Raw genomic sequence first — 27,447 nt, forward strand, 5'->3', positions numbered from 1 at the left:
CTTCTCTATGAGAAGCTACCGTGTCTCTCACACACGCACTTCTCGCTCACGCACTTCGCTCTCTATCCCTCTCCATCTGGTTGCTCCTCCCTCTCTGTTTCTCTCTCTTTCTCTCTCTCTCTCTCTCCCTCCCTCCCTCCCTCTCTCTCTCTCTTTCAGGCCGCTGCTCCCTCGCACCAGTTAACTCTACCGTTCCCTTGCACTGACGCGCAACGGACCCTTCGTCCTCGTCGCTCTCACCGTTTCTCTACTCTTCTTACTCTCTCCATTCGTTCTTTCTTCGCCGGCTACGCTTTCGTTGCTCTCTCGTTCACGCACTTCGTGCCTCTTTCTCTTTCTTTCTTCATTACCGATCCTCGCCGTCGCGATCGTTCTCTTTCCTTTGCACATGCGACGAGCGTGCGAGCATACGGGAATCTTCGCGCGTTCACCTTTTTACCTTACGGCCGCTTGATTATTTGCTCATCCATGAAACGAAGAAAGTGTGCGTGAACGCCGCTCGGGCCTTGAATATCGCGGGGGTAGCTGCGTGGCATGGTCGGGGCGATACGCGACAGGTGTTGCCGCGCGACAACCTCGCCGATGCACGTCGAGCACGTGGGGCAGCCTGCTTCAGACATGCCTCGATACCTTCGATGAGTAATAACGAACCGCTGTAGCGCTGTATTATTCGATTATCGGGAGATCGTAGGAAGCTGACTCGGGTCGTTGAAATATACTCGTATTACGAAATTAATCGTCATTTCCACTGATTTTCGATGATGTCATTTGGATAATGGAAATTGAGAAGCGAGATAAAATCAAAGAGCCGTGGCGCCAGGAAGTGTCGTTTCGAACCTGCTAGTAAATTCATCGGTTTTTTCGTCGCGGCAACCTTCTTCAGTTCCGCTGCGAGTAAATTAATATCGATCGGGCTTCGGATCGTAAGTATGGGATCCGTAAATATTTGATGTTTGCCCAAACCGGAGAGCTCACGCGAAATTGAAATTCACGGATAAATTTCATTTACAAGCAGCAGGATCATCCCTGATGGAATCGTCGTCCTATCGGTCGTGGCTTGTAAAGTAACGCGTTTTTTAACGCGTTCTTTTTCGAAGTTCCAACTCAAAAACACGCAAACTGCGATAGCTAGATGTAAATAGGGGAAGGGTCCAGGTTCGGTTGGTTGGTTCGAATGACACGGCCATTGTCATGCGAAACTCGAAAGGGGCTCCTTTACGAGCGGCTAGCTAACGTCAAGCAGTCATGTCTGCTCTTCGGTTCGCTGGATATTAAATTCACCTAGGAATTCCACTTCTCTTTACGAACAAAGCTTCAGGGCGAGAAAAGACAGACGTGAGGTTTGGATCGTTCGTACTTTTTACGGTGCCTTAAATTTCGAGATCTCAATATACCCGCATCGTCTAGTCCACATACCAGATAATCTTCGGCGCGAACAAATCGATTCGAACGATGGAATACCCTTTCTAATATGGCAAAGAAGCACAGAAACGACAAGCACAGAAAGAGCTAGATAGCGACAGATCACCAAATCGTTGGCGAATGCGAGCGATTTGAAACGAAGCTAAGTAATTCGAGGAAAATGTTACACGAGAAAACAAAATTTACAAAATTTACGAAACAAAAATCGTATATCGCGTGTCTGCGAAAGCACACTTTGTAAATGGATCGCGCGCGGCGACGAAAAGAGTGATCCAAAATACAGGCAAACTATCACGTGAGAGGAGACAACTGTGGAAAAAACGTGACACGTTATTCTTTCCATCGAAAAATATTTTTGCATACTTCCCACGCAGATTGAGCTTTTATGGTCAAATGAACATTCGAGAAAGAGCTTTCTCTGGCAAGGATTGAACGAAAAAAATTCACGGGTCTAGACTCGTGCAATTTGTACACGGTGAAACGAGTCGGGTAGCTTTGCTCCTTTGAAAATTAGAGCAATAGAGAAGACAATAGAAAAGTGGCATATAAAACGGGAAGAGAAAAGAGGTGTTTGTACGGAGTCAATTGGTCGAGGATGGGACCACACTCGTGCGCCTACCAATGACGAAGAAACAAAGGGCAAGGAAAGAAACGCAGCATGATACCGCGTGCATCGCTTTTCTTCTTCTGCTGCCATTTCTCCCCTGCTGTTGCGTATCGCATGGAAACTCGGCTGTGTTTGAACCGCGTGTCGACACAGCTGCGAAACTTACGACAACGTGCAGGTCTTGCCTCGCTGTCCGAACGATCAGCAATGGAAATGTCTGTCGTCTGTCGGCAAACAGCCTCGTTAACGCTCCATTTTCTCCCGTGGGAGCGGGTGATTAATATTTATGCATTCCCTTCTACACTAGCTCGCACCAGTTTCCGATCGCAAAAACCTCTGGCAAGTACCGGAGACGATCAAAGGACTAGCAATCAACAATATCGTTAGCCGATGAAGGTGTAAAGCATTTTTGCAAGGTGCAATATAGGTATAGGTATAATTTTTTAGGAAAGACTACAGATATTTCACGATTTGATTTTTAGAATAATATACAGTAATTCACGCAAATATGTCGACATTCGTAAAAACTTTTACGAAACATTTTGAAATTTCGTTATCGTCGTAACGAGACCCGAAATGTTTTGTGTGTCACATACAGTACATATATAAAAGTCTCCTATGGCTGATATCCAAATATTTTTACGAGTAGTTATACATATATATTGGATATTCGCATCAGTCCGCGGCAGTTACCAGTAAAAAACAGGAAACCGAATATCTCCGAAGTTTGTGATTGGAATCTTGACTTATCCCGGTCATAAACGCGAGGTATCGTAAATACCGGACTAAAACTGCATAGAAATGATAGATCTGAGAAAAAAATAGCGTTGAAGTCACGTCCATATCATAAACTCTATCCACGTCGCGGTGCTTAACGCAGCCACGACGGTGTGCTCTCCTAAACGAGAGAAGACGAATCAATTGAAATTCATTAAAGTTCAACCTCAAACCGTGATCTCGCGTGTCCGTGGACGAATAGGACGCAACCAGAGTGCCCGTTTATCGCTATACCAATCGGCTATTAGCCGGCCGAGAATTCTTAATTCCGAACAATGGGCGTATCAGCGGCGGTTTTTCTTTCGTGGATCGCACAATAGTGACGCTGCTCAATGGTTGAGTCACCGTGTATAAACTACCTCCCACGATAAACGCGTGCAACGGTGACAACAACGCCACGAACAGAAGAAAAGAGAAACGAGAAGACGAAACGGAGGCAACGTTTCACGCGGCCAGTACTTTACGCCAATTTGCGGCCTAGACATTCTGAAAAGGATGTTCCTGATAATATGGAAAACGTTGAACTCCGTGGATAAGGTCAAGCGAGTTCGTCGTTCCTCGTGTGTCTGCTTACAATGGCTAATAGGCTGCACGTAGACACACGGGCCTATGTATACGAACAGCGAAGAAGAAAAGCACCGTGCAAACGTCTGTCTGGCTGCTTTGCACCGCTCGCACCAAGGAAAACTTTACTAACGAAAGTACAGTAATTGCCTGGTAACTGGATCACGCTGGATGGCCAAAACGAATCACGGTTCTCTAATGCTCGTTTAAACTGCTTCGATAAGCAAACTTTCGAAAATGCCGGCTCTCGTTGCCGATTTTATGCCGAACAAATTCAATCGTACGTTCTTTCGTAATTCCTTGATACAGAGAGTAGTTCCTGGCAGTTATTCGTCATAATTATTTGCGAAGCTTCGCAGCACGTAGCAAAGAGGATCTAGCAACGAGGAAAAGTCGGATAAACACGGTCACAAGGGTATGAGAAGAAGTAGGAAGTAGGAAGTAAGCAACTCTTCGGTAGAGAAGACTGCGAGATGGTAAATAAATCGAACGTCTGAATAGTCGTAGGACTCTCCTCGTTTTCGTTTTTCCGTCTTTTCACGAAAGAATTGGAGCCAAAGTTCTAAAGGTATAAAAGTAGCGCCAGTGTCGAGATGCCGATCCGAGAAAATACGAGGGCGAAGAATTTTGTGTGTCGATAAAAGAAAATATCGCGCCATTCGATATAAGAAAAAAGTAGAAGAAAGGGACGAATTTCTTGACGAAACTTAGTTACTCTAGTAGTAGAGAACTCATCGAAAAGGCAGGAAATTAGGGAAAAAGAAAGAAGAAGAAAAAAAAGAAGATAATCGTCACAGCGATAGCAGGATCGGTCGGTAGCTACATTACAGTCGATTAGTATATCAGTAGGTAGATCGTGAAGATTAAGAGTACGTTGATTAACGAGATCGGTAATTAATTGCTCTTCTATCTCACGGATTCTACCGGAAAAGAGAAACGCGGCGCGAATCCTTGTACTTCTATCGGGAAGCAGCGTTAATTACCGTGGTAAAATTACTGATATCATCTTGGTAATCCGGTTAAGACACCGTCGACTACTGCGCAGCAAATTATTTCCACCGGAAGCTCGTGCGTTTCGCGGTTGTCGTTCGTGTGTTTCTGATCATCTTTATTCTAGTAACCACTCCAAGCTATGACTCTTACGACTTGTTAACAAATGTACTCGTTTAATCTCCTATTCCTTACATTCGCGCGACACCCATGTTTGAAATATATAAAAGATTAGCATTTACTTCGATAAACACTGATAAACGGTAAAATAAATTCGCTTCGTAACGTACCACGCTAGTTACTGTAGTTGTAAACGTTACAATATAACCAGTATTATAAATGGAACGATTACAGCTAGCAAAAGGTCGTAATTAACAGCGAAGATTTATCGTATTAAAACAGTAAAAAAGATGAGAGAATTTAAGACGGACAACAACCTTATCTCTCTCAACAGCAAAGGTAAAGGACTAGCGGATAAGATAAGGACGTATCGCGAAGGATAAACAGTGGCTCATGACAATGGTAGCCGTGCACCCCGAAGCTTCCGGTTTCGCCCATGAAAATAAAGCATCCCGTGCGCTCCTGCGCGACGTTAAGATAACGGCACATTCGTGAACGAGCTCTTATCGTCTGGCTGAAATCAGGAACGAAACAGAGGGAAGAAAAAGTCGATGCGACGCGGCGTGGTGGCTCGAACCGGAGGAAAATCGACCAGGCCACCTTGTATTCAAGCGTTCATCATTCTCGATGATCGTAACGTCGATTAATTAAGGATAGAATCCCGTGACCGGAAGTGAATGAGAACCACTCGAAGGGATCTATGTACGTAGGCGTAGTCCCGTGTTTCCAGTTTGTACGACGACTCCTCCGTAATGCTGTCGTCGATAAGAAAAATCTCCCGGAATATCACTATGGTATGGAATACTACCTGGTAGTACTACGATAACACGGGATATGTCGTTTCTATCCGAGGGTGACGAAATCGATCGAGAAATCGGGTTTCATTTGAAAGCGGACGCGAGACAACGAAATGGAATTTTGAGGTTAAGCCCAAGCGTAGGTACGAGAATTCTGCAGACTCGAAATTTAATATTTGACGTCAATCGAAGGATAGATAGTTAAGGTTACCCGATGCAGAAGCAAGTTCGGTTTGATCTGAGCGGAAAGCGCGGTGGTGGGAAGCGCGAAACAAGGGAAATACGTAGTTTCGATTACGTGTGCTCTAAGTTTCGCAGAGCATGCGCCATTAACTTCGACAATCAGCCGAAAACATATAAGAGGAAGGATCGATGGACTATCGCGCAAGAAAAATTCGCTGAACGCGCAACATTCTACGAAATATTTTTCGTGGTTAGTCGACAGCAGGAGGAAGACATCAGGTCACGATGAAAATTGCGCTCGATAAAACACGCTTCCCATTATTTTTGTCTTTCTTTAAACAACTGTCAAAAGAATTTTTATTGCGACACAATGCGCTACTCGAAGAGAAATTTATCTGCCTTGTGTACCGGTTGAATGCTCGCAGACGGTGCATTTCGGTTCATTTATAGGCACAGAATAGGACTTACAGCGTGACAAGCGAGACCCCACTACCCCTATTTAATTCCATATTACCCTTCCTGAAAGGAAAAAAAATGAAAAAAAAAAGAGGATCCGAGATCCGGTTCGAGGTCGATTCCCTCGACTTACGCGTTCAAGGTTGGAGCGTGTGACATGACCATTAAAACACAATAGATCATTTCGAGTCGGCCGAGCTGCTATATAATTAATTTAATAGAAACGCACGCGAGAATCCACAATTGTCTTCCTTCGTATGCTCGCGCAACGGCTTCCCCGAAATTCGAAACTTGCATATAACGTTTCCCTCTCCAACTTATCGATACCTCAATTTTCGATACATATGTATGTATGCAGCTATATAATAAAATGTCGATCGCTTCCAGCGCCTCCGCTCGTTTCATTTTGCTCGTATAATTGCACATAATTATGCGACATTACGCGTTCCCGATCGGTGAAACGGATCGAATTCTTCCTCCGTTCTCTGTTATACGATCGACTGATATCAAAGCGCAACGAAGTACGTAGTATCCTTATTGCAACGTAACACCGGTGTCTCTATAGCCTATGCTTTAATCGTAAACTGAACAACGTTTCATCTATGGAAATACAGTTGTTAGCATTCTTGCTAATTGCTTAAATCTTTTTGCGGTAAATGTAACGCGTACGTAATATAGGGCGCATCATAGGAATTTCAGCGTAATAATGTTTGCGCGGGAAATTCAAACGAATCACAGAACGTACGTATATACCGGGCAACGATGACGGTATGCGGCAATTGGGAGCGCGAGAGCAATCTGCAGGTCAACTTGCTAGGAAATTCATTTAATAGGGAGGAACGAGACAAGGTGCCGCTACGATTGGTCGAGGACGATTGCATTGGTGTTTCTTTGTCCGTCGTGCGCGCAGGCAGTCGACCCTAGATGGGTTTAAATAGAGAGAACCGAGCAATTTTTTATACACCGACATCCAACGAAGCTGCCGCATTGCCTCTTCTTTTTCTTTCGTCCACGAACCTGAGACGAATCAGCAACACTAGCGTGGTGAACCGTTGATGTATCAGAATTTGCTTGGACATGAATTGCGTAACGGAGAGATAGTAAACCGGACAACCGAACCGAAATATCGTTGGTACATCGTGACCTTGCCGCTGTTAAGATTAATCTGCCGTAATGAGTTATCGTGTACCGATTATGTAATTTCGTCGCCAGCCACATCGATAGGCGTTACGTTCCCTTTTTTTTATTCCCTGTGTTCTCGCGTCGGTAGGAAGACGAGGAATGCCAGTTGCATTGGTATACGCCTCTTCTTGCCAGGGTTGTCGAGCACAGATGCACGCAAAAAGGAGAAGGTGACGAGAAAAAACGACGCGGCGCGCGAGAGAGCGTCGCGAATTCGCAAACACGTTTTCAAGAAGAGCCGCCGTGGCGAGCCTGCCGAGAGCGATCGATAAATTTAATTATGTGCGCCGACTGTTCTTTCACTAACTGCTGGAATTCTCTACGAACAATTCTCAGACTAGTTACGATGTTTCGAGGAGAAACGATAGCAGTGGTCGCATCATTAACGTCACGAATAATGATAAGATAACTAAAGGTGGCTGAAGTAAACACACCTGGAAAGATCTGGCTCGCGATCACCGACCCGTTTATAGTTACGTCATTTCCAAATCTCTGTCTGCAAGCTCATAATTTTATACAGTGAAATGAGGTTCAAAGGGGGGAGAATAAAAACGAATGTAATTAACTGCAATGGAAGTTACAGTTATGATACGTTATTCCCCTTTTTGACCGAGTGAACGATCTGTCGCGACACGTTCGATTCAATCACGTTTTAATCATTCATTTTTCATAAATACTTACACGTGCCACGTTGCCCACGTTTGATTTATTCTACGATATTACTATAAGAGATATGCTATAAGAGCAAATTGGTAGTTCATATTCGTAACACTGCTTGTATAATATGGTTTCGTTCATCTTCTGATTGTTTTTAAGTTTTTTTAGGAGAAGCGTGTTTTATGTTGCTTCGCAATAACAGTGATAACAGATGTTTTAAAGTTATATAATATCTATGTAATAGATTCATATAATAATCTTTTTTCTTACATGTGGCTTTTATATATATATCTGAAATCTAGTAAGACCAATAGGTGTCCTTGTACGTACATGCGTTACAACACGTTACTCGCTGGTACAATACTATTATAATATATTATTGTAATATTTGTATTAGATCATTATTCTTTTATCGTCGAGTTAAACTTTATCATCTTGTTTTGTAATTTTCTATTATGGAAAGTGAAAGAGTTGAGGGGACGATGTTCGTCTGTCCCTTGCCTTTAGGCAATCCATTATCTTAAGAAGAATACAATTATTTTCCTTCTTTGGAAAGCAGAAAACAAAATACACGAGCAAAGATCGTAGGTAGAAATGAAATTTCCTGTATCGAAAAAAATTATTCCAATGTCCAGTCTCCGATTTCATTTACACCTAACATATCGGCATATAGTTAAACCGTTAAGCGTTCGAGTGAAAGTTTGTTGGTAGTACCGAAAAATCAGAATTTAAAATAAATTGAGGACGGTCCCAAATGTACCGAATAGATTACGATGAACATTTTCGTTTCAATAGATCTGTGATACGCGACCTACGTAGAAAACATCTAGCAGAATGTCAGGAAGTAGGAAGCCCTTCCTGTCGCGTAACGATTATCTAAGGCATCCTATGTGTCATCCAACGAACCAACAGCAGCATTTTATGTAACACGATTCGTGTAATCGCGATCCTCTTTCGCCGGCGTAACTAACACACAGGGAGGCCTCAAAGATGGCCTCTTCTGTCGTTCGCTTATTAAATTTTATTATGCGTTATTTAAAAACTAGGACCACATTTTCCACGTTTCTTTCGATCGTTAGTTTGAGAATAGAACAAAGAACAGTTATTTGTACTTACGATAACGACGAATCTCGTAATATTGCAGTGATCTGCTTCGAAAGCCCTCCTGTATCCACGACAAATCCACCACCTGATCCCAAACTTTCGAGATTGGAATACACGTTTCACTAACTGAATCAATTTCACACTTGAATATTTTAATAAAAAATAAACAGACGCAGGGTGTATAATCCAAGAATAACGAAGACACTGTGTCAAAGGAGAGTTCGTAAACAATACGCGAAACACCCGGGTCACCAGAAATTCGATCGGTCGCGATCAGTTGTCGTAAACACTGGCTGCCATGCTCCCTCGGCACCTGTCAATATCAGCGTACATTACTGCCATCTTGCAGCGTCTACATTCATTGTGAATACTAGCGCTATCTACCAGCATTCATATACAATATTTGGTTCAAAACGGTAGTATCTACTGCTGTTTTCGTTTACAGGCGTAATTTCGAGATTCAAGACGATAATAAACAATGTTCAATAATTGAATCAGTTTTTACCTTAAAATATACGTATATAGTTTATTATTGACATCTGAAGCATGTATGTTAGTATCGATACAAAAAGGATTGTCGCATGTTTGATAATAAATAAAAAGGTACGATGAGAAGAATAATTATAGTATGAACATCACATGTCAAAAAGAGAGAGATATACATATAATGTAGCTAAATACTTTCTTACAATTAGAATAAGAATACGTTTTGGAACTATTCGTGTTACGGTAGCAGTAGCGATAAACAGAATGATGCAAAGATGATACGATAATCAATAATAATACTACAATAAATAAGACATGAGTTTACCGGCGAGAAATATGCGAAGATGCGAAAGGGTTACACAAACGCACGATCGATCTAGCACGAAATTCGTAATATCGTATCACGCAAGAATGCCACATTATATCGTTTTCAATCCAAGAACAGAAAGAATGCGAAATAAATATAGATACTTGGTAATCAACGTGGTCGTTAGCGTTCATGTATGATCGATAAAAATGCCAAGCACGTACCGCGAATAGTGGCTGTTGGCTATAAACTGCAGTCTTGGTCCAATCGATCGGATGATTAGCGATCGAAAATCGAGAATGACGAATACGAGAATTCATTTGAATGGATTTACTAGTCTCGATATGATCGATTACGGAATTGATAATAAGAATCTTGTCCATTATCATAAGTCGAGTTAGGTATACGATTAACGGGATACTCGTTTCTCGAAATATTTTTCCTCCAGAAAGCGGACACCTCGTATCAAAATTCCGTAAATATTCAAGAAATTTGTCGAATTTGACTTCAAGACGAAAAAATTGTAAAAATATACGATCGAAGTGCAAAAATCGATACTTTCTTTCGATTAAATCGTTCGATCGTTATAACAGTACCTTACGGGAAGATCGTGCTCCTACTTGAAAGAATATGATTCGATCATTTCTCATAATAATTTACGAGTCGTCTTGAAATCGACAGTTTTTGAAAAAATACTTTTTTAAAAACACATTTTCATGAAGATAGAATTTGATCAGGTTAATACAAATAATTCTTAGGTTCTTCAGTCGGTTGCCCGCACACTCCATGGTATTTCTTTGTAACTATGCTTCGACTGCGGCAGTTTTCAATTTCCAAAAAACATTCATTGCTGTAGGTCATGCCGTCGGTGCCGCAAACAGGATCGTAGTAAGGTGGACAGATTTTTTGGCAGCCACGGAACAAGAAACCTTGCACGCACCTCTTCATGGGCACCACGTACACGTGTTTCCTGAAGAAGGTTGTATATGAAAAAAAATAGATCGTCGTCGGTTTCAAGACAATTTCATAGCTATCCAAAATCGAGCTATTCAAGCGATTGTCGAATTTCAAAGACGAGGTATAATTTCAAATACAATTACTAAACACTTACCCGCAATTGTCCCTCTTCATTTCGCATTCGTTACGATAAAGCTTGTTGTCGGAACCACAAACAAACTGCCGCTCTCCACTACAGATCTGGTTGCAGAGCGCAGTAGTGCGACAATGCTGTGCTGGAACTTGAACTACCCTCTGACCGCATGTCTCACGCTGCAGATGGCAAAGGGATCTGAACGCATATGAATACACGTATGACGCATTTGTATACATAGATTTCTCTGAGGAATTAGGGACGTCGAGTGCCGCGAGAATTCTAAGAAATAATTGCTTGATCTAACTGGTAACTGTTGTTAAAAATGTTTATCAGTGGCGTAAACAAAAAGCTTAATAACGATGGCTGAAAAGGAAAAAAAAAGATCTATCGAAAGAATGAATTTTTCAATGCGAATGACCATGGTTAAGACGAATGTCCATTCTTCGTAACTAGCGGCGATTCGTGATTCACACGTCCCTAAAACTCTCAGCCCCGAACGTCCGGGAATCCAAATAACGTTCTTAATCACCGGTAAACGTTGCCGTCGCTTCCACAAACTGGTTCCTCAGGTACCTCGCTGCAATCTTCGGGGCACTGTTCGGTCTCTTTCAAGGTCGTGCACTCTCCGACGTGAGCCAATTGAATACCCTTTCTAAAAAGCAACGGTAACGTCAGGAATCGAACAACTGATCGAGTCATTACTAATGACTGATGTAACTAATGCGCGTAATGCGAAACTTTAGCAGTAACTGCTTCTCGTTATGTTAATTACACGTCGTTTATCCATTCAATTCTCTTCGAATACGCATTCGAATAGTATATCTCTGGAATGCCAACTTACAAGCAAACCGCCACGTTCAAGTGGCATTGATTCGGATATGTGTTGGCGTCGCTTCCGCAAACTGGATCCACCTCGTTCCCGCATCTTTGCTGCTGTTTCATGCACTTGGTCAAACGAGCTCGACACTTCTCAAAGTCTACCACTGTCACTTTTCTTCTTGCTTGTCTACGAAATAAAACAACAATCATCAAAATTAAACGGCGAAATTATAAATGATCAATGAGAATATTTGGAATTCACGTAAGAGAAACTAACCCGCAATTAAGCATTTGCATTTCACATTCGTTCTTGTATATGCTTCCATCTGATCCGCAGGTCGGAACTTCCGGCTCGCTTTTGCAATCCAAAGGACAGGCGTTCGATTGGCCACCGGACGTCCGTTCCAGCGACACGCAGTACGACATCGGCACTTCGAACACGTGTTTGCTAAACGATTGATATGGTGGTGAGTCTGGTGACGTATAAAAAGCGAACAAGTTCGCTAGTCATTCACAGCGTGGCGAGAAGTCGCGCGCGCCTGCCTCCGATCGAGGACTTTTTCAAGGATGTGCTCCTTACCCGCAGTTCTTTGCTCGCATTTTACAGGTATTCGAGTAGAGGATTCCATCGCTACCACAGGCTGGCTTGGCACCGCGCCAACACGATTCACGACAATGTCTCGTGGTTTGACAGTGCTTCTTGTTCGTACGTACTACGCCTTGCCTATGGTCGGGTAACAATGTAACCACTCAATCGAACAAAATCATGGAATGTTCGTATTCTATTCAGCAATAACCAGAACAAAGTCGAGCGTCGTTCCGACACCTATACAAAAGCACGTACCCACAGGTGAGCAGCTTCATTTGGCATGTAGACTTGTAGACATTGCCATCGCTTCCACAGATCGGACCGTCGAGTGGTGCAAAGTCACAGGAGACCGGGCAGTTCTCCCTGTGTGCGGAGATGTTGTTGCAGGGGCCCAAGTGGGACAGCTCGATGCCGACTCGACAGATTTCGACTCTGAGCATGCACTTGTTGAGATACGTGCGGCCGTCGGTGCCACATACCGGATCCTGATCGCCGGGGCAACGATGCTCGCACTTGCTACCGGACGATCTTAGACAAGCGATCTTCTCCGTGGCCACGGTCACGCCTATGCAATTTGTAAAGTACCGATAATTACCGGTCCCCAGCCGCGCAACCGATCGGTTGCATCGGATGCGCGAAATGTACCGCGTTTACTCTTAACAGATTATCGTTAATGGCATCCGGGGAGTAGGATTTAAGGTCGTTCAGCACGCGAAACGAGGGAACGAACCAAGTGTCTCGATGCTGGTCGACGATGCATCCCTTCGACGGACGTTGTAAACCAACTGGATAATCGCTGACGATGCCTCACCGCACGTACGCATCTTCTAATCATAATTATTACGCAGTTAAAAGGGGCCCCTTACCTTTTCCACACATCTTCTTCCGCATTTCACACTGGGACGCGTAGATCACTCCGTCGCTACCGCAGACTGGTTCACCGCTTGGCGGACATATTCGGGGACAGGCGCCGGTCACGAAATCTGCGCAGAAATTAGTACAAGAGACTGTGAAAGACCTCGTTAGCATTTGATCAATCTCTCGGGAAAAGAAAGTAACAAGCGCAGCTACTCCTTTCGCGACCAAGTACAACACGGTATCGTAAAACGAAATGCCATTTACTGTTACTTGGGTTTATAGCGAGCCATCAAGACGTATAAGGTCTTCTTTATTAAACCAGCGGTAAGCGTTAGCCATAATGGCATAATTACAATGGAAAGGTGAACGCGCAAGCCCAAGAAAGAAAGTGACTGGCAGAAGATAAATACCTGCGAAGAATCAAAGGAAACGTTGGTAATTGGAGCCTAGATCGTTTCTGCACCGACGATGCATCGCATCAAAAAACCGCGTTCTGCGGATCTGCGCGTGGATCGTGTTCATCCCGGAGCGTGAAAGGTCGAGTTAAAAATAATCGAGCAAACCGGAAAGGAAGAAGCGAATAGACCGCGCTCGTCTCTCGATCCTTCTGGATCGTCCTCTAATCTTTTTTTGTGGCAACCACGTGTAATGGTAACGTTAAACTCAGAGATTCTGTCGAAACTTTAATTGCTTCCTGCTGACCCTCCGCGCAGATATCTCTATTGCACCGGGTCCGCTGGCTTGGTTTCGGTCCAGTGATCGCCGGGTCAACAGCACACGGGATTTACTGCGGTCGTTCTACACCGGCTCGCATAATATGTAACAAATTATAAAATCGAGGTGTACAGTTAAAGATAACCGACAGGAGGAGAAGACGCGAGGAGCAGTTACATCGATGCCGATAAAGCGGACAGCTAAACGTAACCAGAGAATAATTTAAACGCAGCTCGGTCACGTGACTAATCGGCAGACGCACGGAATAACTTTTTGAGATATAAAGTTCGCCTGGTTGCTTCTCTCTAGCCCGAGATAATATATGCAATGTGCACGGAAAACGCTGCCACGTACGAGAGTGCAAAAATACATACGATCCTAAGAGATCTCTGCAAGACCGGTACGTTCTAGTCGTTACCGGAATGTCAAGTGAACAATACGAGCTTAATGGACGATTCGTTCTCTGTTCTCGCAACTCGATAATTTATCTACGATCGCGGTCACGCATCGCGCGCGCATACGCTTCGTACCGCTGTGCGCCACGCCAGAGAAAGAACGACGGACTGGATCCGTTCGAGCTCGTAAAGATTTTTTTGGAGGGATCGCAATGGCTAGGACGGCTCCTTTCGCGTAACGATCGAGTTAGACTCTCCTCGGGATACAATTTGCTGGAATCGCGCGCGATCAGGGCGAACGGCCCGATATCCCGTTCGCCTGCCACGGTAATTCGTAGCTTGCTGAATCCGAGAATCTGCGCTCGAATTCACAAAGTGAACGAGATAGTGCCGATATGCATTGTAATATAGGGGACCGTGGTTCTTCCTGTTCTCGGCCACCGTATCTCACAAAGACGCCGCGAACATCGCCGATATTATACCCTTTTTCCGTGTAATAATCGAGTTACACTCCTTCCTGCTTCGCGGGGAGCCAAAGCACGTTAATAACCGAATACGGCCAGAGATAAGCATGATGCGAGTTTTATGAGCGTATGCTCTCCATAATTACGACGATTACGATTTATCGATCGAACGATATCGGTTAATATAGCTCGGTTGCGATACGCGTACCTACGCGCCGCGAAGATGTCTAAATTGAATTTCCGTTAAGATAAAGAGAGAGAGAGAGAGAGAGAGAGAGAGAGAGAGAGAGAGAGAGAGAGAAAGGTGTGCACGATCTCTCCTGAAGTATAGAACATTTTAGAGCCCCTTGAACCATACGAGATACGGGTTGGCAACGTGGATCGCTAAAGATTTCAAAGGAGAAGCCAGACTGCCGGATGCCATAGATTTTATGGGTCCGAATCGCGTCGCATAAAATTGTCGGCATTGATTAACGGAGCCGCGCGCGAGAAAGAGAAAAGCCCATGTCGGAGGAACGGAGGCAAGAAAACGTAGATTACGAGAAAAACTATTATAATCCTCGTGCGTACGATAACAAGCAGAAGAGGGCACAAAAGCTCGTCAAGTGGAAGAACGGGAAGAACGTGAGCGTGAAGACGAAGAAAGAAAACGACCGAAGTAGTCGAAAGAGAGCAGACGAAAGAGCAAAGGAGAAGAAGAGAATGAGATTCTTCCTTGAAGCGGACGTCGGTTGGTCAAATGGACGTGTGATTAGCGGCGTTGATGGGCGGCTGAAGGAGGTGTCCGTCACTCCCACGAACGCGATTAAGTGAATCAATTATGCCAATAGAGGAGCGACCAGTCTGGTCAGGGGGCGATTGGTGAACAATGCAGATCGAATTATATCCCTGTGGAAGATGTACGGGTCGCACGAGCTAGCGCGTGCATGCATGCGGAGTATGGTGTACAGTGGATGCCCGCCACTTGCTCCAACGAGAGGGAATGAGAGCAACGGAAAGAGACGAAGGAAAGGAGAAAGGATCGAGGGGAAAAGAGAGACTGTGAGGGGGAAAGGAAGGAAAGAGTGTGACAGGGAAAGAGCGGGAGGGGAGGGGGAGGGAGAAATATGCGGGTCGGTGAACCACGGCAAGGATGCATGCCGACCGGGTGGATGCTGCTCCTTGGATTTTTGTCCACGAAACGAGAAGCCGGGAGAGGAACACGGCCAGCTCGCATCCCGCTCTCGAAGATCGATAACAGAGAAATAAGGATCTGTTTAACGAACCGGAACGATTTGATACGAATAAGCTGTGGCTCATAAATAAAACGAACAATGTACGGGACTGCGGCTTTTGTTCTTGTTTCCTAGTCGCTACTCCTGGAGACACGGCCAGAAAAACGGTAGGTTAGATGAACTGGATGGACGTTGCGGTTGGAAGCGCACTCGGACGACTGTGTTGCATGACAGACCTTTCGATTCTAGCTTAGATAATTAAACGGGCCATGATTCGTTTACAAATGTGAACGCCTCTCGCGAAGCTCACGTCGCAGATGTCAATTAAGTCCGAGGTAGGTTACTACGCGTAAATCAAACCGTATGGAAACTCATCTTCCGCTTGGGAACAAGATATATTCGAAGGAGCGCGAGGAAGAATGTACGTACGACGATGCCGCGACCGCGACGGAGCGAAAACGAGGAACGAACGTTCCACAAAATCTACGCGAACCAATCAACTCGCGTTCGATCTAATTAATGTTACAACGGCCACCATGTTATTATAGCCATATACAGCCTGTTGATAAATAGTCGGCGAATACTGGGAACGATGTTTCTACGAATTTTAGCAAACGACACATTCAAGCGCCTGACAAATTGTGGTGGGTGCTCGTGACCGATTAATTCTCTAAGTTGAGCGTGCGCGATTTTTCGCTTTTCTCCCTTAAACTCGAATAACTGATGGTCCTTCTATGCAGAACTATACAGAATCCTTTCAATCTATCGTCGAATCATTTTCAAACCTATACCTGTTAAGCGGCAATGATCGATAAGACTATTAAATTCCAATAAATCGGTATCTTACGATCGTTTCGGTATATACGAAGTAGCACCCGGTAACGATGGGACAGGCATAAATAGTAATCCATTAATTCTAACAGGGATCTTGCCCGTGAGATCTGTATGCGTATGATCGCGTGCGCAGGACAGTATCTCGGCTAGGACGAAAGAAACGACCGTGTAAATCATTCTCAGTCGATAGCGTCACAATCACGGTAAGGTCGTTCGTGTTCCGTGATTCCAGGCTCAGCTCACAGCTCGTTTCTCGTGCAACCTCCTCTCGAACGTATACCTTCGGTCGATCTTCTCGACGTAACCGGCCCTCTTTATCACCGTGAAACGATCTCGTCTGCCTCTTAGAATTGTCTCGTAACACATCCGCGCTGCATTGCATTAACCAGCTTCTATTTCTGTTATGGAGCACACGAGTCGACATGATTAAACCGCGGCCCGTCGCTTGCGTCGATTGTTCCGAAATCGAGATCGGAAATGGTGAAATTATTAGGACGTTAGACGTTGCATCAAGAACGAGGATATTGTCAGAACTATCACGGCAAAGGTTTGCGAAGTATCGCGACAACCGGTATCATTGTTCCATACTTTATCTTTGATCGACCGTGTTTCCGTGTCGAAAAAATCTGACGTTAACGACGGTCTGTATCGTCGCGTACTTCCGTATTGCAGTGAAACAATCTTGTTTCCAGCCTAGCAACGCCATTGTTCCGATAACGTTGTAAAGAAGCAGTTCGAACGCGATTCGCGGGAAAAGACGAAGTCGCGTTGTCGCAATCGGATGATTTATCGCCTGTTTAGCGACTGTTCGAAGATACCGATAAAGACGAATCAAGCTTCGCTTCACGGTATAATTCCTCGATAAATCGAACAGGTATTTCGCATTAAAATTATGAAATAATTTCATCCACCAGTTTGGTTTTAGATACTCGGAATTACAGACATGCACAGTATCACGCCAAATATTTCAAGCAGAGAAACGGCTAATTATGAGTTAGTTGACAGCTGCTAATCAAAACAGGTTTCGCGTGTGGTTGGTGGCTCGACGCATCACGGCTACGTCTGTTACGGGGAAGACGGTGGCTACGATCCTCGTGGCTAGATTTTTGCCGAAACAATGCTCATAAATGCTAATCAGGGAGTACCGGTTTAGGCGATATAGCTTCTGCTATAACTGTATTTACGAAGCACTTGTATTTCGAAAGAGACCGCAAACGATTAATTAAAACGTAGGATATTTTCAAACGCTAGGGTAGAGGTGTATTTTGCGGTCTGGAATTGAATCTTGAACCGTGTTGTTCAGATCCTCGTTTATTACCTTCGCCGTTAGAAATCGTAGGACTTTTTCAATTTAAACGATCGGCAAACCATGTTGGAAATAGTAATAGTAATAAAGTAGCCGTACCAATCACAATAAAGTAAAGCGTTTCATTCATCGATCGTCTGGAGTGACGTAAAAAGTGACAGAGCAAAAAATCAAACGATACGGTGTTATCAAAATACGTTAATGCGGGGCATCCCGATGAAGAGAATGCAGGAAGCGCGTGGCCCTAGCAACCGGCAAAAACGGTAGTATGTGTGTCGCTGTTCATGAAGGAACACGACAAACGAGTTGCGTTCCATAAATCGTCGTGTTCGGTTTAAGTGGCGAGTGGTAAGTGGAGTACTGGGGCGAAAAACTACCTCCCAGATCGGCTCGATCTCCCACGAGCGTGCACGTGAACGCGTGTGCACTCGCGACCGTTCGCTCACGCCGATCCGTTACATCGGAGGAACCTTCGATCGATCGTACATGTTGCTGTGTATATACGGTCCAACCTACTCCGCGAACATGTCCACTTTTTTTTTCACGATCGCCCGCGCGCTTTTTCGTCGCGCTCCGCTCTTCTCGCACGGCGTGAAAATTCCAAAGTGTACGCATACTTCTCTGTTCGATACGGAACGGAAAATTGCGATGGTGCCTGCCACGATTCGATCAGCGATCGGCTGAAATTTCAATCGTCTGTTCCGTCGCGTGCTGCGATTTCCTACCTTTCTCTTCCGCGCATTGCGTGCTGGATCGAACATCATTTTCGTGTTCGGTTTTATCTTTTCAGAAATTGCACCTCGATGCTCGTGTCGTCGAGTACCATTACAGACTACCGGTATGACTTGTACGCGTTATCGGCCGTCACAATAAAATAAAAACGATGATATAAATGGATACTCGTCGGATTCCAATACCCTCGTCTGACATGTGTTGCCAGCTAAACTCGAGTTCGTATTAACACCTCGGTTACCGTGGAATTGCTGCTCGCTGCCACGAATCCTTTAAATGTTAGTCGATGCTCTGAACCGTGAATGAATAACATTCGAGTGGACCGTCACCGCACCGTGACTAAACCGCTAATGCGAATGATACTTTTGCATAGGCATAAATGAACATATACACGTGGAGCACGATGATTATTCGTCAAATTCCAACTATCAAGAAACAGTAAGGAACAAGATCATGCCGCGAGCCAATTGTACTTTTTCGACTCTGTCTTCATCAGCCGGAGATACACACTTATATACACGAGTCTACGTTTTTCACGTAGATTTGGATAACGGGAATAGGAAGACGCGCGATTCGTGCATAACGTTATCCTGCTGAGAATAAAGAATTCCAGGCCGGTTCTTTTACGGGTTCGTCAAAGTTGTCGCTATAAAATCTCCACGGAATGGGAATTCCGTGGCGTACGTGGCGAATGCATTACCGACAATTCGTACGATCGATTTCGCGCCACGGGGAACATGAGTTACGACGTCTAAAAGTGTGCATCATTTTAGCTGAATATCCGCGTGCAGGTAGTAAAAGCCTTTGAAATCCCATAAGGATGTTTCATCTGGTGGTCGCAAGCATAAACCTTCGTATGTAATTTGAGATTTTCTTGGGCCTGGTGGTTGGCAGAGTTTTCATTGAATAGCGGGTGCCAGAGGGGAACGGGACCGCGTGAGAAGTGTACGGTAAGCGTACTTGCGCGTTCGCGTTTAAGGATATTGCATATTAAAAGTAATTAGAGTAAAACGAGGTAAGAAGGACGGAATATCGAATGATTAAGAAGAAACGCATCACTGCATCTCAGAGAAAGGGTAATTATCGACGAAGGTAGACTTTCCTCTCAGCTACGACGCACGAGCCAATCATTCGACTTTTTGGAGTTCGAAAAATCTTCCCTTCCGGATATTATGAATTAACTACGTGGGTTTCGTTAAAAGTATCGACAGAATGATCAATGATATTGTAGTATATTCAGGGAGCACGGTTTTAGATAAGAAAATTTCACTTTTACGCGCCCTCTTAGGCCTAATAGCTCTACCGCGGATAGGATCGATAAAAATCTGAGAAATATGGTCACTGCCTTATTCGCCTTTTTTTGGAGGATAGAAAATTTTCAAACACTAAGGCCATTATCTGGCAGTTTCAATATCGATTTACTAATCTTGTATCTTGCATCTGTTTGTAATCTAACCGATAGAATGTAAACACGTCTAGGAGAATCAGCCTATCAGCCAGGAGTTTCATTGCGGTATAAACGTTTTACGTTTAACGAGAACGACCTCGACCCTTAATTAGCAGTATACTATTGATAGCTCGGAGAGGTTGAATCAGTGTTCGTTGAACGAGCTAACAACTGTTTTACCGCGTAAGATGCACATCGAAAGCGACCCCGATTCCATTTACTCTTGAATCATAGCTAAATCGAAAATCGTGCTACAAATCTAAACTGCTATTCATTTTCTCTTTTACTAGAAGAGTAGAATGTGATTTAATGCAACCGGTTGAATATGGCTTAACTGGGACCTAAATTGGTTGAATGAGAAAAATTAATCGACCGACAGGAATAATCGTCACGGATGTTGATGCTCCATTGATACTTACAAGTGAAGCGAAAGCTTTTAACCTACCATGCGCCCATTAATTTACACCGATCCCCGTGTGGTTCATCCACAGGAAGGAATCATGAAAGTGACCTCGACCTTACCTCCATACCTACTTAAGTCTAGGCCAGGGTTTCACAACCCTCGATCGTGAAAATGACTACGGACGATCTGAGCACTATTATTGGCAGAATAACCGAGTGAACGCGATCGATAATCGGCCGGAATCAGGATTGTCTCTGTTTTCCATTCCTCTCTCGTGGCTTTCTCATTTGCGTGATTTCTTGCCGCGTAAATGAGGAAACATGTCATAGCTCCGCTGCTTTTTTGCTAATAAATCCGGAGAAATCATTAGATACGTGGAAACCAGAAAAGTAGAGCGTGAAACCGACAGCTATAGATAGACATGTTCCAATAGTATTGAAAATAAATAGATAAGCTTTAACGAGTTCTTGTTTCTCTTTGCCTTCTCGTTATGGTTAATGTGCGGTTACGGTATTGCCAAATGAAACGCGTTAATACGATCCCTGTAACAGATTCCTTGGAGGACATTGGCAGCCTGAAAAACTATCCTGTCTCGCTGCAGCCGTATCGAAATATTAAATCCTGCGTTTTACGGCTAGATGATGAAAATATGTGGAAGAATAAAGGAGAAGTCGGTATGAGGAAGTTAAACGGGGATCTTATTTCTGCGCCTGTCCAATTGCAACTACCATAATCTTCTTTACTATGACGGTATCCTCGTATTTCTCGTTCGTCCAATCGTATTTTTCGTTCGATCCTTCTTCGTTGTATCTTCCTCGACTACAAATCGATTGTTGACGTCGGTGAACAAGCTCGACCGTCCGCCATCGCGCGGAAAGACACTAATAAAAGGTCCGATAGCTCAAGGAATCTTCACGTTTTAACGCGGACATTCGTTCGAAGTCAGCTGACATCGAAAGAACGTGACGAGCATTTCGTTGCCGCATGGGCGTAAATACCGCACATTCAGCGAGTACTTTCCCGCAAGTATACACGAAATCTTTTATGCGCATATCATTACCGGTTACCATTGCTTCGGCTTACAACTTGATACAGCTCTCGTCCACGTTGTTCAGATCAGTTGTAAACTAGCAGAAGATCGTGAAGGAACGCTATGCTAATCCTTAACGCCAACCTTAATCTACCCTCTCTCTCTCTCTCTCTCTCTCTTTTTCTTCTAATGTCAGCCGTAATGATCAGACCAGTTTCCTTAATCGAACCAAGAATTTCAATGCTAAAGTCAAGGAATGCGTTTGACGCTAGACAACAAGCCAATTCCGTCTCGGAATGTTGTAACATGAACAGCCAACTAGACCGTCGAGGATGAAGAATTGGGAATGAACGACACACGAGTTTGAAATTCACGAGTACACGTTCACTGGGTCTTCAGGTCAGCGAAGTAAGTCAAGCATCGGCGGATGAATCGAGCTACGGTAACGGTGTCGTTCCCGAAAGGACAACTGACTGGTTTGGTTTATCGATCGAACGGAGCGCAATACCGCGGAATCAAGGGTCAGATTGCGCTCCAGAGACGTTCAAGGTTGACTCGCAAGCTCTATTCAACTTTGATCGATCGTCGTACGATCCTTAACGACCTCCTACATCCCCGCGAGAATCTAATCACGAGAAGAACAAGCTAGACTCGAGAACAAGAGCAAAACCATCCGAGGGTTCATTCGCCGAACCGACGATTAAAACGATGACTTCCCATTTTTCACCGAATAGCTCGAACCGACAGTAGAATCTGTTCGGCAGATAGTGATCTATCGTAACGATTTCATAAAGATGATTGACGATGCAATAACGCGAAACAGCGGGCAGTGGCGGAATGGCATCGTCCACTCGCGTATCGTTTGCCGTTTTCCGCGATCAATTAACGTTCAAACTGTCAAATCCAAATGAAATCTCAAACTCTGTGACGATAGTAGGTAGACGGTAATTGTCGGTATAAACGATCGCGTTTAATCACGGACGACTAAGTACTATTGTCGTGAAATCACGTATGCATTCTTTGCCATAATGCTAATTCATGTCCAAAGTAGAACGATATTTATGCTTTCGTTTTATCCAATGATCTACTGCACCTCTTTCTTTCATTATTTTTATCTTGGCACGCTATACGCCTGGCACAGACCAACACCTTTCTCTTATTCAATTAATTTACCTGTAACGCGATTAGTAAAAAGTAGAGAACGGATGAAAGCTCTGAATAAATATCGCAGCAGTCATGATGATGATGAAAGATAAGCACGATACACAAAAGTCGAATGAAAAGAATAGCGTGGCCTGCTGGTACCAATCTAATTCAAACGCTAGATGTACTAGATTCCCCGATACGTTCCATTAAACGCGGCACGGGGCCTCATTGTACGAACGAAATAGCGCGTACGTGCTCAATGTAGGTGAAAAAGAAAAACACATGCTCTTGAAAGAGATACGTGGAAGTAGTTGCGCCGTTTAATCTAATTTCTAGTGAAAGGTGCGATCCGCCGCCGCGAAAGTGTTTTAATACACGTTTCACTGTGGCATCGGGGAGAACATCCTGAATGAAAACCGAAAGAAGGAGATTCCTTACTGACTCTCAACCAGCACTAAGACGAAAAATTAACGCTAGACAAACGAGAACGTGACTACGTTTCGTTCGCGGGTTTAATGAATAATTTACGTTTCTTAGGAGCTGCACGGTGTGCAAATACCGTCCACATACGACGAGGAAACTGTTTCGATAGTATCTCCGCTGCGTGCTTCCAACCGATGGTACACAACCTGCGCCCGGACGACTTTCCACTTAGCATAAAATCGTACTTACGCATCTCTCCAGCACCGTTTACTTAGCAGTCTGTTCGACTTTTGAACCACAGTTACAACTATAAGCTATTACGCGACAAGAATTTTTCGTGAATTTAAGTTCCTACCCTTGTATCACGATAATTCGTTCAGAGATATTTTAAGCTCGACGATTTTACGGTGTGTTCTATCGGAATTATTTACGATGTGAAAGAAAGAAGAGAGAAATTGGTCAAAATTGAAGGTGTAGCATAAGATCTCTGTCTAACGACGTGAAATGCAGCCATTGCCCAGTTTTGGTGTCACAGAACCAGGCCGTACAAATATTTTCTAAGCATTTTCGAATAACGGTAAGAGGCTGGCCGATCTTCAAAGAAAGAAATTACTGTTCAAGTCGAAGGACGCGTAACATAAAAACTTGGTGTTTCGTACGAAGTGTAGGCGTGGTCATCACCGACCGTGAGACGATCCATTTCTTTACAGAGTTTGTACACTTTTTCTTTGAGCTCGTTTCTTATCTTTTTTTTCTTTTAATTACAAACGATTTCAATGCGTGCAAAGGTAATTGAGTTTCCTTTGGATACCGCTGAACAGGATGTTTGAATCGGTAATCGTTCGTTATACATATAATTACAGAACAACGTTAATTAGCACGCGCGCAATGTTTTCCGCTTTTCTGACAGTCACGTTCAAACCTAGCATGGTAATTGATCGTAATTATTCAGCACTATTCGTGCGATGAATTAATTATCAACGATTTAAACGATCGAATTAGATCAAGCCGAATATGCAACCGTTACTATTTGACGAATAATGTTTCTCATACCCGACTCATCTTTGCTTATTCATGATCATCAGGTGGTTGTTAATCCTCGTATTAATAAATATGAAATTGACTGGAGAAGCGGCATGCCCTTTTTCCCTTCGGGTAAACGCGAAACCCTTCCAAGCGTGAAAACACGTTTCATAGTCGATAGAACGATGGACCAACAGAATACAAGCCAGTGAACATCACTTCTTTTTTTTACTATCCTTTTCTTTCTGTGTCCAAGTAATTTCATTTGCGAAAACTATATACGAATGAAAATTTAATGTGTAGCTCGACAGTTTCCCGAGGGACGGATAACGAGGAACCGGGTCACGAGGATTTGAACACGTTGAAAAGTCAATGAACCGAAACCGTAACGCTTTTAGGGATCATCTTTTATTGAAACGTCTCGCGGCTATTCAGACGCTTTCAAACTATTTTCAATGCAAACCAATCGGCTAAACGTTTCACGATTTGTAATAATAAAACGTTTACTACAACTTCAAAGCATGCATCCTTCCTTGGATATCGAGTCGAACAAATTTGCTCGTACGTCTCCTTCCTGGACCACTCACCGAGGAATTTATATTGTTTACTGCGATATTCGATCACAGGGGGAAAGATTCCTTAGACACGGTCTGACATCGAGAGAAATATCTCTTCTCGTTGAACGTAAAAGAAATGACGAGCGGAAACGAGATTTCGAGGAGGAAAAACGTATCCGAAACGAAATTTCAAGAGACAAAGAAGAAACTTGAAATACACGAAATCTTCTTTTGAGAACCGCAGATTACTATCGTATTTCTTATGCCTTAATGGCAGGGTAAAAATCTCAAAAAAGGGCATTTCTGTGGCGATGCCTTCTGTTTCGCAAAAAAGGGCATAAATCCTGTTATTCTTTTGACATCTGTTATTACACTTCGGCTCATTTTCCCTTACGTATGTTTGCTCACGCAACGGGCTCCATTTACCTGCTACAGGCCATCATACAGTATCTACTACATATTAAAGCCATGAAATTACAACCGTGATTAAATTTTGGAAGGGAAGTTCTACGGGACATTGGAAAAGAAATGATAAACGTCTAAATGCTCGAATCAATTGCCCCACCTGTAATTTCTTTTAACACGCGATCTCGTTAAAAACTTAATGATATTTATTAGAATACCATGCTGAACGAGTTAATGAGCTAGTGAAACTACATAACGTTGGCGCTGCTGGATTCTTCGCACTACCTATTTCTTATTGTTATTATTACAAGCGACAAATGTAAATGGTATTATCGTTAATCGGATGCAGTCTCGTAATTTGTACAAGTTAAGGCGCAAGGAGGGCTATAAGAGACAACTTCTTTCCTTATGCTTCGTTCCGTAAAATTTTCAGGGTCGCTGATACGAGCGAGATTTTTAGACGATTAGCATACTTAATTAGACGAGTCCGCCCGGCTAACGTCGTTTTACGAGTTACATGTGCCTGGTCGAACACTCGACCTGGTCTCTACAGAACCCTTTACGTATTCGCAGCAGACTAACCGTAAGGTACGTAATAAAATTAGCCTACTCCTAATGGCAATGAATATGCATTCTCGTACTTAAAAGACAAAATAATAGAGATTAAAGATAAAGCGAGACTATTCGATGAAGGTTTTTCGCGTAAAAATGTATGATATTCCCATCCAGAAGATCCCATGGGAATATTATTTTGGCAGAGATACCCGGCTCCTGCCATTTCTTTTAGTAAATTAATTAAAAATCACTCGATAGACTAAAATCACTAAATAGACGTGGATGACTTAGTCGTCGATAAAGCAAGATATAAAATGCTACAATTAATTACACTAGTTTAGTAACGCTGGTACACGCTCGACAACCGTGGAGTGTATACATAAAATCAGTGAGAAAGGAAGAGGAAGGAACTCGGCCCTGTGAGTTGACTCGTGCACGAGGCTGCGAGCGTGCTGGAGATTAAAACGAAAAACCAATGGTTCTTTTTTTCCTCCGGTTGAAAGAGCATCGCACTTGGCCATAGAGAGATACTGGCTCCCTCCTGCCAAGAATTCAATGGATGTTCTGACCAAAGCTATTTGCCGAGAAAAAGAGAAAAAGAGATAGGCTTTAAATGTCGATATAGGAACAGGAGTACCGCTCTTTAAAAAGAAACACATTGACGCCGCGACGCTGTTTGCAAGCTTGAATTTTGCCCTTCCTGCTGAACTGACCCAATTTAATAAGATCAATTCCCATTCAAACGCAACACGTTCGACTATCTACCTGTCTATCTACAGATATGAGCTAAAAGTCGAACGCAGAGGAAATACATTGGAGAACGATAACGGAAATTAAGAATTCAAATTCACGTGTAACCGGATCTCCTGATACGAATATTTCTTTAGACGAATTATTTTAACGTAATATCGATCACAATTATGCATCCAATAGGAACCGCCGGGCATGCTTTTACTCTCCATCGGACGGCTGACTGCTTTACATGGAATAATGAATGGACCCGTCTGTTCGTGTATCGTGTGGAGTTCATTAATTTCTCAATTAGTCAACCGTGAAACCGTTAAAACAACTCGCAGTAGACGGGAACGAATTATCGATCAATTTCTCGGCTAGAATACCGTAATCACTGAAACAGCTTTATGGTGAATAAAAAATGAGAGGGAACATAACGACGAACATGGACGAAGAGAGAAAAAAGGAAAGCAGAGGACAGAGAGAGGAATGTCTGAACGTAAAGACAGGTTGACCTGTTGCGACTTTCGCCAGAGTGAAACACGATCGGTCGATTCTAGTGCAGAGGTTAAAAGCGATACCGACCTTGGAGGCAACACAGCAAGATGATCCCAACGAGAAGGGAGATGTGACGATGCATCCTTCGTACTGTTGACGATCCGTTCGGACGTTTGCCACGGTCGTGTATCAACGACGTCGTTATAAGTCAATTTTAGTAGGCGGACGGCTGCGAACGATTATCTTATTGTGCGTAGACGACGTTCGTGCTCTCGCCACCGGTTAAGAAGGATAAGGCCGAAGGCGCGGAAAGATGGTAGAGAAGGTGATGGTGGTGGCGCCGTGAGGAAGGAGAGGAGGAAGTGCCCTCTTCGACCTCTATCGTCCTTCGAGGTCCACGAACGACTGAAGCGCACGAAGCGACGTCGCTCCGGCTATAGCCTCCCCTTCCTACTTTCACGTGGCGTGCTCCCGTTTCCAGTGGAGGCGCGGACTGGAGAGCCTCTCCATGGGCCATTTACCATTACCATCATCGTCGACGACGGCCAGTCAAACGGA

At 43.8% G+C, this 27,447-nt stretch overlaps 2 protein-coding genes across 3 annotated transcripts in view; both read right to left on the minus strand.

The window, feature by feature from the left end:
- Nucleotides 1-9,182, minus strand: part of LOC126867573 (focal adhesion kinase 1) — a 37,839-nt gene extending 28,657 nt beyond the window's left edge. For both annotated transcript variants that reach the window (XM_050622190.1, XM_050622187.1), the window contains exon 1: nucleotides 8,872-9,182. The gene's annotated coding sequence lies outside the window, so the exon portion shown is untranslated. The remainder of the gene's footprint in view (nucleotides 1-8,871) is intronic.
- A 175-nt stretch (nucleotides 9,183-9,357) lies between these two features.
- Nucleotides 9,358-27,354, minus strand: LOC126867584 (agrin). Its single transcript, XM_050622235.1, has 9 exons — nucleotides 26,977-27,354; nucleotides 13,020-13,136; nucleotides 12,409-12,718; nucleotides 12,145-12,288; nucleotides 11,842-12,012; nucleotides 11,587-11,751; nucleotides 11,275-11,397; nucleotides 10,764-10,940; nucleotides 9,358-10,622 (listed from the first exon to the last, which is right to left on the minus strand). Exons 1-9 carry the CDS (start codon nucleotides 27,029-27,031, stop codon nucleotides 10,391-10,393), a joined length of 1,494 nt encoding a protein of 497 aa, XP_050478192.1. The 5' UTR covers nucleotides 27,032-27,354; the 3' UTR covers nucleotides 9,358-10,390.
- Nucleotides 27,355-27,447: the final 93 nt, after the last annotated feature.

Source organism: Bombus huntii, chromosome 7, assembly GCF_024542735.1.
Source record: "Bombus huntii isolate Logan2020A chromosome 7, iyBomHunt1.1, whole genome shotgun sequence".
Taxonomy (NCBI): Eukaryota; Metazoa; Arthropoda; class Insecta; order Hymenoptera; family Apidae; genus Bombus; species Bombus huntii.

What these genes read in the sequence shown, in the direction of transcription:
- LOC126867584 (XM_050622235.1), bottom strand. Translation starts at nt 27,031, where the DNA reads ATGCATCGTCACATCTCCCTTCTCGTTGGGATCATCTTGCTGTGTTGC. An exon ending in ATGAAGCTGCTCACCTGTGG is followed by an intron (nt 12,289 to 12,408) that starts GTACGTGCTTTT and finishes ACCCGACCATAG; the next exon opens with GCAAGGCGTAGTACGTACGA. An exon ending in ATGCGAGCAAAGAACTGCGG is followed by an intron (nt 12,013 to 12,144) that starts GTAAGGAGCACA and finishes TCAATCGTTTAG; the next exon opens with CAAACACGTGTTCGAAGTGC.